General features: G+C 37.2%; 1 protein-coding gene across 1 annotated transcript in view; it reads right to left on the bottom strand.

Moving 5' to 3' along the window:
* LOC107672621 (transmembrane protein 132C-like) overlaps positions 1–12,091 on the bottom strand; it is a 301,164-nt gene that overhangs the window by 172,330 nt on the left and 116,743 nt on the right. The window contains exon 2 of the mRNA XM_016465893.1: positions 3,351–4,236. Within this exon, the coding sequence (XP_016321379.1) occupies positions 3,351–4,236 (886 nt within the window). The remainder of the gene's footprint in view (positions 1–3,350; positions 4,237–12,091) is intronic.

The following is a 12,091-nucleotide window of genomic DNA, read 5'->3' on the forward strand; positions in this document are numbered from 1 at the left end:
GCGTGTTTTGGCGGGGTTCCCCTGGTAAAATTCGCATTCCAGGACTAAATATCACGTTAATGGGGTCGTTCTTCAACCCGCGGACATGAAAAACAACCCGCGGCAACAGTTTTAAGCAGCCCAATTCCGCGGGAAAACCACGGACTTGGCAACACTGGAAGAGGATAGCTTTCTGATAGCGCATCAAGAACCGGGTTGACCGGGTTCTCGGTACCACCGGTACTTAAGAAAACCTGGTACCGTAACGTTTTCATTTTTTTAGTACCGACTTGGTACCGAAATACCGGGTCTTTTGACAACACTAATATTGACTGAAAATTTAACTTGTTATTCTTAAGAAAATGAGTTGCTAATTTTAAATATTTGTTAGTTACTACACTTTAGAAAATGGACTGTGGACCAAAAAAGTTGGTCTAAACCTCTTTGAAACCCTTGGGTGTAGAGGTTTTTAACAAATAAAATAAAATGAAATGAAATAAAATAATAAAACAGAATACAACAAAATCGCAATTATTTTCTAAATTTGTAGAAATTCAATTTAATGCAAAATGATAATTAACATTTAAGAACTGCTTATGTTAACTAGTCAATGGGGAAAAGAAAGAAAGAAAAAAATGTTCCTGTTAAGGTACAGGTATATACACAAGTAAAAACTTGAGGCCACTGATCTAGAATCTTTAAACTATGTCTAGACTGTGACAGAAGACATTTCTAAATGTTTTGGCTTTGTTAGGTTGATTCAAATGTCTGTAGAGGTTTGCTTTCAAAGACCTGTGTCTTTCCATGTGTATGACACACAAACAAGGAAAAATACCAACTACACAAACTCTGTTTTGATTTTAGAGGGAACAAATGAAGCTATTTTAGCTATTTCAATCTCCTCCTCTGCAACAATGAGGGCAGAAATTTGTGAATTTCTAGACAAACAAACAAACAACGGCTGGGAGACTTTTCCCAGCATCGGTAGGAGGAAAACATTTAGATTTTTTCCATCTAAACAGATAGCAGGTGGTGAAATGAAAGACATCACACATCTTTTATAGAGCCAAACGACACCAGCAGGAGTGGCTTTGATGTCGCAGCATCGTTCAACTAGCAGAAACAATAGCATCTTCCTCTGCCAGCATGCATCTGTCTCTCTGCTTACGGAAGTTAATTGAGATAGGAGAGACATATTCCATAGTGACTCTCCTGCAGATAATCGCAGTCCCAGACATAAATACACTTAGATGGCATCACACCAAAGTCTCTTAGCTTAAGTAGTAAACAATTATATTTAACAAGTACATGTTGCCCTCCTAATTCAGTAATAACGACTGTGTTCGGATGTAAATATCCTCCTAAAATCTTGTCAGTGACTATATGAGAGACTCAGTTGTTATACCCCCTGAAACAACCTTAACGTACTGCTCTTTCATCCATTTTAATGATCCTTATGTGCTGATGGCGGAGACTAATTATTGCCCATTATAAAACTCAACAGCAGTGATAGAGAAGAGAGGAGCGGAGCTGGTGGGACGGGTATGGCGGTAGTCTGGAGCTCTGCTTTATCTGTGCACTGATGAATAAGTCTAATCTATCATATGTCTGGGAAAGCCCCAAGGCCTCCAGAATGAAAAGCTGCCAGAGAGTAAGCGAGCAGCAATGTGTTCATGTGTGAACTGTGACTATAAGGATCACCAAACTGCATGCGTGTGTATTGTTAGCACTGAATAATGGGAGCTCCATGGGTGTAAACAGGGCCTAAAATTAACACTCGCCAAGCACCAAATGCGAGTAAGGGGAAAAAAATTGGAGCTGGAAAGTATATGAAACAGTGTTACTCATCAGTTGGCTGATAACTTTTTTATTAATTCTAACAATGCCAAAGTATGCGAAATGGTTTAAAAGAACGATTATCAAATTGCAAAGACGGCATTGAAATTATATAAATATGTAATCTGATGTTCTGTCCTGTGAGCAGCTGTGAGTGTTTTCAGTGTCTCTGAGCGGTTTGCAGTAAAAAAAAAGCTGCTCCACACAAACTCCATCTCTGCAAGTCCTGTGAGATTGAGTCGCATATACCATGCATTTGAAAATGACACTTGCCCAAATCATCTTCCCAAACTTGTAACGAGTGTCATTCATACATCTGTTGTCAACAAAAGAAGCATTTTAAAAGAGAAGTTCCCTGCGTTTTCCCCGCCAAAATAAAAAAATCTATGGCTTAATGTTTGTTAGCAAAAAAAAAAACACACAAATATTACTATTGTAATTTTACCATTAGTTAAAATAATAATAATAATAATAATTATTATTATTATTATTATTATTATATAAATAAAAATTATTATTATAAAATACTCATAGTATATCATATTATAGTGATATTTCTTTATTGATTTGTTACATTTTTATGACTAAATAATACCAATAAATAAACAAACAAATAAACAAACTGATAGGGCAGCGAGCCAACAAGTCTGCTGCTTGAGCTTTCGGAAGCAGCTTTTATGTTCATAAACATGCTGTAAGCAAGCTAAAATGTTCAGAGTTCATTTAGAACAAAGGTGCCCAATTCTGCTCCTGAAGGGTCGCCATCCTGCAGAGTTCAGCTCCAGTTGGATATTGGATATTGGATATATAATTATGCAAGCTCATTTCCTATGTTTAAAGTTAATCTTTAAAGACACAAACAATTTTATAACACTTTTAAATTATCATTAGCAGATGAATATCCCTTTTTCATGCACTACATTATAATGGTTTGATGCCTAAAGTCACTTTTAGCTTTTAAAACTTTTTTTTTTACATTTTTTTTTGTTTGTTTGTTTGTTTGACAATATTGTTTTACTTTTAATTAATTTAGAAAAAAATTTATATTGCACATTACATGAAAATAATTATTGGATTGTCGATACTGGTCAGCAGTTATTCAATTTCTGTATTTTATTTATATCTTTCTTTGATTGAATTTGTCCTATTATTTGTTATGTGCATCTTTGCTCTAAGTTTTATATAGTAACATATACCATTATTGTGAAATAAATTTACTTGCATAGTGAAATAAGATTTTGGTCAAATAGTGCACCCCTACAATTACATCATAATAAAATAATGACAATTAAAATATTGTCCAAAATGTTAATATCAAGTGCATCCCTACATATTGTGATTCACTCACATAAGGTTGGCTATTTTTCTGGAAGACAAGTACAAGGCAAGTAAAAATTAGTAGTCATACAAGCCCTACACCATAGCAGATTTGGTGGATTGTACTGAAATTAAGAACTAATTATTGTCTGATCGATGCATTAATGAGCTCAAGACATTCAACCTCTATGCAGGTGTGTGCATATACTTTGTCTTACCTCAGTGTGAACTGCTCAGTGGCGGCAGCAGGATTCATTAGTACTTGAAATCCCACTGTCTGTCCCTGTTTAACCGGGCTGGGGGATGCCAGAATCTCGACGTCTCCATCCAGTCTAAGTCGGTTTCTGGGTGCTTTGTTGTCCCCAGTGGCGAGAGTCACCGTCCCAATCCTCTGCATATCCCCTTCCTGCCCTACAGCCTTTCCTTGCACCCTACCCGCTACACACTCTTTCCCCTGGGCCTCTGGAGGAAGGATGGAGTAGTGCAACTCCACCGTGACAGGAACGGGCTCCTGTGTGCGCCTACGTGGCGGAGGAGCGTTGAACCAGGTCGTTGGGATGCCAAGCTGGGCTACACAGATCCCCATGTTTCCCTCCAGTCGGCAGGCGGTTGATACAGAGCCTTCCCCTGGATCACGGAACCCAACGACACGGATACACGGAAGCAGTTCCGCGGCAGGATCCACATCCTCCCACCTGCGGCCCGCCAGATAAAACAACACCTGGATTTGAGGTCGATCGACTCCTATCCTCCTGCCTACCAGGTGCACTCTCACCTTCCAGCCCAGTGTGAGGTGTGTAGAGGGGTGGAAGGAACGTGGCAGCGCCCCCTGGAGGAGCTCTGGTGGTACTGGCGCCTCTGCGTTGAGGTTGCCATAGCTACAGTTGACCGACAAGAGGGGAGCAGGGCCAGCATCGGGCAAGTGGAGAAAGAGAGGCTCACTGCGTGTCTGCAAGCTCCCGTTATGCATCACATCCTGTGTGGCCTCCCGGAGAAAGAAGGATGACTCTGCACCCTGCAGTTGGCAGGACACAGGGAGGTACGTGGGCAAGGATGAGGAGAACCTGGGCACGAGATCGCTACCTCCGCCCCTGCTTTCACACACTGCGGAGAGACAAAGAGAAAGAGATTTAACTGTATGTTTATTTAATTTCAGAGACACTACAGATGTTATTACAAGGAAAATTGCTTTCAGTTATAATTTAAAGTGTCCCCTGATTTTTGTTTTATCTCATTTTACATGAGCATTTATTTACAGAGAAACAAATGAAATTAAGGCCAAGGGTCTTTGGAAAGATAACTGTATAAGTGTGTGTAGAGAGCAAGTAAATGTTCTGAGTGAATAGCAAGAAGAGTTCAGCAAGAATAAAGACAAAGATTTAAAGAGAAAATGTTATTATTTGGTGTATTATTTTAATTTAAAATAACTGTTTTACAATTTAATCTATTTTTAAAATGTAATCTATTCCTGATGGCAAACCTGAATTTTCAGCAGCCATTACTCCTGTCTTCAGTGTCACATGATCCTTCAGAAATTCTTTATAGAAATTCTTCATATATAGATTTGGTGTTGCTTATTATTGTCAATATGTTGATAAAAATGGGTGTGTTTCCTAATATTTTTGTGGAAACTGTGATACTTTTTTCAGGATTCTTTGATAAATAGATTATTTGAAAAACACAGAAATTTTTTTAACAAATGTAAAATAATAATAATAATAATAATCATAATTATATATAGTATATAAGTCAAGCAGGTTGTGTACTTCTTTGCATGAGAATTGTCAATTTGTGCTTTTTTTACAACCTGCTTTTTCTTTAATTAACCTGCAGAAAATGATGTAAATGTGCTCATGAATACATAAAAAGTCCTAAAAACATACTTTAAAGTAAAGGATCCCAAGTATGAATATGCTATTGTGGTAAAAATAATTGTGATATATTAATATAGTGTATGAGTGTATTATCACAACACTACTTTTATCCAAAGTGACTTATGTCGAACCTATGACCTTGACATTGCTTACACCATGCTCTACCAGTTAAGCAACAGGAATCATTTGTAGCCCTCTGGCTCACATTCGCACAACTGTTTCCACCTCTACTGGACAGGATATGACACTGCAGTGGCTTTGTGACTACGTGTCTATTTGTGAGTGTCAGGGTGTACCATTGATGGTGGAAAGGCCTCTTTTTGTGCTCAGGGACAATTTATTTGAACTCTCAAAACATGACCCAAAAAGTCAACAAGTCATCACTTAAAAATGAAATCTGTCATTTAGCGGACATTTTTATCCAACAAAAAAGTTCCCACAGGAGCAACTCAGGGATAAATGCCTTGCTCAAGGGCAGAATGGCACTACAGCGGGACTCTGACCTCTGTAAAATCCAATCCCAGAACAACTGCAGGATCAGACACCAATCTGTTCAGCTGCAAGACCACAACTTTACTCCACTACCACTATGCTATGCTAGCATTCTTGACCAAGGAGATGCAGTCATAATAGCCAAACTTTTGAGCTGCAGCATAAAGTCTGAAAGGTCAGAAAGTTTGTACTACTCTAGTACACAATTTATTAGTATCTCAACATTTAAGCACAAAGAAATGTGGTATGGTAGCACTATATTGCTCTCACAATATCAACCCGATATCTTTTAAACACGATTTTGTTGCTAACTGAAACCTGTGTGCCATAACTCCCAGAAGTTGCATTGCAGTCATGCAATCTGATAGGAGCAAATGACATTTTTTTGAGAAAAGGTATTTATGCTACATTTGGAAGCTCTATTGCATCTGTACTCATTAAGCATAAAGTCAATCTTTCACCTTTCTCTACGGATACCTCTATCATTGTAAAATCCCTCAACACATGTTTGCATCTTCCTTTAAGGCTGTGAGGGAGCTTATCAGGTCTCTCTGCCAATCAAATGTAAGACAGTCTGCCAAACAGACTGAGTGTGCCAAATGCTTCAATGAATCAGACCCTAAATTTACAGTTCTTTCCTGTTATAATTTTAGATCTGTACTGATAGAGCCAGTATGAGGCAAAATGATGCTCGAACAGACAAGCGCACACATGCCATGTGCCGCATTTGCAACATAAAAGTAGCTGATGATTAAGTAAATGCAAGACCGAGCACAATTTAATATGCAAATAAATGCAAAAAAGAAGACCAATTGCAATGCAAATATTACAATGACATCCATGACAGTTGAAACATTCTTACAATCTGAACCAAAAACAAAAAATAGCCCTGTATTTTAAGTGATCTGAACTGAAATAATCACAGACAATTGTGGAGAAAATGAAGAAAATGTAGAAAATGTCAATACAGTGCTAGGTTATAGCTACATTTTTTCCCACATTTGTTTCTTGAGTTTCATTTAAGTTCACAAAAACTTGATAAATCAGAGAACTGGAGAACTAAACAATATCACACACATTTTACACAGAGTTTCGACCTCAGCTCATTATAAGCCAATATAAGATGATGAAATACACAATCCCAGTATTTCAATCTTTTGTATTTTTGTATTTCTCATTTGTTTTCTCTCTTTTACAGTGAAACAACAGATTTCGTGCTGATTCAGAGAGTCTCATTTGCATGTTTTGAAACAGTGACAGAATGGAGAGCAACAGAAACTCAAGCAGCTGCCTGGAATAGAGCCAGAGGTTTATTGTGTTACTTTATCTCTCTCACGCTCTCTCTCTCTCTCCTCAGGTAGCGGAGTGAAGCATAGTAAAGGTGTGAAAATATAATGAAGATTTGGTATGGCGCTGTGTCTCACAACAAGAGTTTAAACACATAATAATCCCTTCAGAGAGAGATATACCTTCAGCGACTCATTTCAAATCAACACAAGACAAAACATACGTGAGGCCTTGTGGACCCAGTGTCTTGAGGAAGAAGAGAGGCCGATGACGAGAAAGAGAATGAATGAATGATACAACAAGCAAAGGAAATTTTCCGGGTTCAAAAGCTAATAAACAAAATAATTTCAAGTTTAAAAACAAATTGCAGGCACAGAAAGGTACTTGCAATATTGAGAGCCAGGCAGGAGTCATTAAATATTTCAAAACCTGATTTTTTTTTCAGTGAAATGTATTAATAAATTAATGTATAAATAAATAAATAATAACTTAAAATAAATTAAATTAATTAAAATAGTAAAATGAGGGAAAATGTCACAAAATTACTGTAAAATTACTGTATAACATTTAGAAATAACATTTCTAAATGTTATTATGCTTGAATTAGAAAATACTCCCCCTCATTACTATACAAACAAGGAAATGTAGAAATAAGTAAATGCATGTATGTGTAAAATGAATATGTGTACAAATAAAATAATAAAATAAAATAATGCCGAAAAAATTAAATGCTAAATCACACACAAGTTTGTAAAAGTGTAAATCCCTCATTTGAAAATGTATTTATTCTTATGTTATTTATAGATTTCTATGCAAAAGTCACATTGGCAGATTCGGTCATCCATACCTGTAACCACAACTTCAGCTTTTTAGAAGAAGCTGAGGAACGAGTCAAAGCTATTTTCTGTGGTAATCAACATTATGTCACAAATAAAGCTTAAAGGGTTAGTTCACCACAAATTAAGATATTTTTGATGAAATGTGAGAGCTGTGAAATGTGAAAAATTACAAATATCGGCATCGGCCGATAAGTTTTTCTGTTTGGCCGATGTGTTCGAGGCGGGACTTTTATTTTGACGGCACCAAGAACAGCTGCAGCAGTGCCTGAGCACACAGTGCTCACATTCTCCCTCTTGTTCGCTGTTGTCATTCAGTTCTGTAATGAGTGTTACCTTGGCTTTATTTGAAAAAAAATATATATATTCCTAATGCACACAAACTTCCCAAAATACTACGTGCCCTGTTGGTTACAGTGTTTACTTCCTTTTTAATTAGATTTTTATCAAATATTTATTTATTTGTGAAAAATACTTTGTCATCTAAAGTATTTACCTTGGCTTTATTTGAAAAAATATATATATATTCCTAATGCACACAAACTTCCCAAAATACTAAGTGCCCTGTTGGTTACAGTGTTTACTTCCTTTTTAATTAGATTTTTATCAAATATTTATTTATTTGTGAAAAAATGCTTTGTCTTCTAAAGTATAAGTATGTACTTAAGAGCGTAAGAGCGTAATCGACATAATCAGCGTTGTTTACGTTCGGGGGAGAAAGTGCGCGCATGAACGTAATCTGCGTAATCAGCATTGTTTACGCTTAGCGAAAGCGTGCATATGCATTTGGGTACTCTCTAAAATGGAGGAAGACATAACTCGGAGGAGAAGAATTGTTGAAAATTGTTTTATTTTTGTTTACTGTATTTGCGTTTTACCGATGCCCTTACTATGTTTCTGGACCTGGGAACATTACAGTTGCGTTGCTGTCTATGCAGATTTTTGTTTTCTTTGCACTCAAAAAGTATTCTCGTAGCTTCGCAACACTGAAGTTGAGCCACTGATGTCACATGGACTGTTTTACCCGATGTCCTTACTACGTTTCTGGACCTGGCAACATTACAGTTGCGTTGCTGTCTATGCAGGGTCTGAGAGCTCTCACATTTCATCAAAAATATCTTAATTTGTGTTCCGAAGATGAACGAAGGTCTCACGGGTTTGGAACGACATGAGGGTGAGTAATTAATGACAGAATTTTCGTTTTTGGGTGAACTATCCCTTGAAATTGTATTGAAACCAGAATATTCCTTTAATGCTGTGATATACTGTATTACGATTCTCTTATCAGGAAATTTTAGATGAATAAAGTCCATTCTGTTGCTTCCGCCTCACCACCAGCAATCATGACATAATCGCAACGCCTCAGAGGGCTGAAAAAAAAATTAAAAAGTGCAATGTTTTGTGGCGGCCCTGGGGAGCTGCGATATGGAGGTTGCACGCTATAAAGCACGTAGCTTCGGCAGATGGAGGCAGCATCGTACTGAAAACAGCATCTCGCTGTGTCACAAGTCCGTTCTTTATGGCGCTCTCAGGGCTACAAAGAGGATCATAATTCTGAGCCCAAACACCTCCGCTCTGATTTGTTTCAGCCACTGGTCCCAAGGCTGACGACACCCCACACATTTCTAACCTTTCACTTTCACTCCCTCTTTCTCAGGCCACTTTTCAAATGTCAAACATTTCTCACAAAGCTGAGGATTTCATTGCGGTAGCTCAGACTGCATCACCCAAAACTTAAATTCATATATACAGCATGAAGAGTTCAAAATCTTTCCCCTGGGTTCTTAGAATTGTATTTCTGTCCATTTAGTCCCACCAATTTAACCTCCCATTAATTTCATTAAGGCCAGATAAAACGAGATCATCATTGGTTTTAACCCAATCATCACTAACCATGGCAAGTGACATACTGTATTATTCTCGTCTAGCCTGGTGAGATTCACACTGCAGTTAGTTCTAGCCAAGAATAGGCTAGTTAGACAGGAAGAGACCTGTCTGACATTTAAATAACCAAGCACAGTTTGTTTTGTTTTACATGTCGTTTAGGAGTCGGTTCAACTGAAATAGACTATATACCACAATAATATATCAGCATGAAATAAATATATTTCCTGAAATGTATCGATAAACAAACTAACATTGTGTGTGCTATGTATATTTATTTAAAAGTTTGGGGTCAATAAGAATGTATTTTTATTTGAAAGTAATTACTACTTTTATTCTGCAAGGTTGCATTAAACTGATCACAAGACATAGTAAAGACTTTTTAACTACTACAAAAAATTATATTCCTTATTATCTGAATTGTTGAGATTAGGGATGTCCATTTTTAAATTAACGATCAAATAATCGATTAATCGTTAACCTTAATGCTGCAAAATGCGTCTATTGCAGCAGCACACAGTCACCGGCATGACAGGATGTGCAAAAGCCACTCAAAAAAAAACGTTTTCTCACCCGAATTAAAGGGGTTTTAGTCTGAATAAAATGCTAGTAGCAGGATTGTAAAATGAATAGATGTGATTATGATCATTTTATAAAATGAAGAGAGCGCGCCATACGTTTCAGATCCTTTTACTTTGTTGACTGTTTCCTATCCCGTCACGGAGACTGCTGAACGCGCCTCTTTAAATGGTTTCGTGGTGCTCGTTGTTGTATTTTTAAAACACAATTGCAATGTTTTCAACTAACTTAATTTGATCCTGCTGGATCTTGTTCCGGAAAATGTCAGATTTTGAATTTTTGCATTGCGGTAGGCCTATTTGTTTTTAAAAATCCGGCATTTACAGTGCATTAGATCGTGATAGTGCATGCGTGCGTGCATACGAGGACGGAGCGAGCGCGGGTTTGGCTAGATGTATTTGGAGGTTATTGCTCACGTCTCATTCGGCACAAATCCAAATGTTTCACCCTGAAATCTCATGTGTTGAACTCATTTTTTTACGCACCTCATCCCAAACCTTCCATTGCAAATTCGAAAACGTAATTTTACAGCTAATAACGGAGGCTTGAGCCATTGATATGCAGGCTAATGCAGTTATTAATGCAGTCTAATGCGGTTATTAGAGAGAGAGAGAGAGAAAGAGAGAGAGCGAAAGAGAGAGAGGGAGAGAGACAGATTAAGCACGTGTGAATACGCGCGTCTGTGCGTCTCTCAGCAGCGTTTTCAGCTGCGAAACTATTTTATTGATAAATTCGCGGGGCAGTGCTGACCAGTGTTGGGGAATTTACTTCTTAAAGTAATGCATTACAATATTGCGTTACTCCATAAAAAAGTAACTAATTACGTTACTTAGTTACTTTTTATGGAAAGTAATGCGTTACGTTACTTTTGCGTTACATTTTAAATCTGGACAGGGCTTGCTTGTTTGTTTTTTAAATAAAAAAGTTCTATTTTTGGCAAATATAAAAGCCTTTTCAGACCAAAAGTGAAATGAATAAGCCTCAGGCTGAAGGGAAAGTAAATTTACGTCCGTACAGTAGAATGCAGAAGAAGAGAGCTGTCAATCAATAAATTGGAAAAAAAAGTAACTTGCGTTACTTATTTGAAAAAGTAACTCAGATATTCTCTTGTAAATTAAAAAGTAATGCGTTACTTTACTAGTTACTTGAAAAAAGTAATCTGATTACGTAACTCGCGTTACTTGTAATGCGTTACCCCCAACACTGGTGCTGACAATAAGTTTCTGTTTGCGTCTCCGCGTGTGTGTGCGTGAGTGCATGTCTACACTGTGTGTGCATCTGTGAGAGAGACTGGGAGAAAGAAAGCGTGATTTCCGTAGCCTACATAAAAAAGGTGGAATACAATGGAATACTTTGTCATTTTTTACCCTATTGTTTGTTATATTTATTTGCTCAATGTCTTCTGGGGTTTTGGTTCCTTTACTGTTGTAGATAGCCCATAACAAAAATATTATATATCTCTTCATTGTTTGGGCCCCCCCTGGACGAGCGAACATAGGCACGTGCCTAGAATGTCTATGCGTAAATCCGGCCCTGGGTATACGGTCTATTTAAGCTGACCAGTGTAACCTTTTATATGTTTGGTTGACTGTATTTTATTTTGATAATGAACAGACTGCGATGTACGTTTGAATTGCTAGAATATGTGGGGTGTGTGCGCACGAGGCGCCAGCGTGATCAAACAGCTGAAACATAAAAAAATCTCAATTTTTGGAGTAAGATATAATCCGCAAAAGTGTTTACATTTATTTTTGCACACTCAATAAAAACAGAAGATTTGTGCAAACAGAATGCGCGTTGTCATCCTTTCCTTTCTGTGAACTTGTTTATGGAGTGCCGCGCCACACTTCTGTTTTAAATCTGTTAGCTTAATTATTTAAGTCAGATATATTTTTTTATTTTATAAAAATATATTTTTTTGAATGAAAATAAATTGTTATTTTTATTTTAGGCCTATTACTTACATAGGCTATACATTTTCCTTAAAGCATCCCATTTTGTCCCAGG

The sequence above is a fragment of the Sinocyclocheilus anshuiensis genome, unplaced genomic scaffold (genome assembly GCF_001515605.1).
Source record: "Sinocyclocheilus anshuiensis isolate Anshui unplaced genomic scaffold, SAMN03320099.WGS_v1.1 scaffold100, whole genome shotgun sequence".
Taxonomy (NCBI): Eukaryota; Metazoa; Chordata; class Actinopteri; order Cypriniformes; family Cyprinidae; genus Sinocyclocheilus; species Sinocyclocheilus anshuiensis.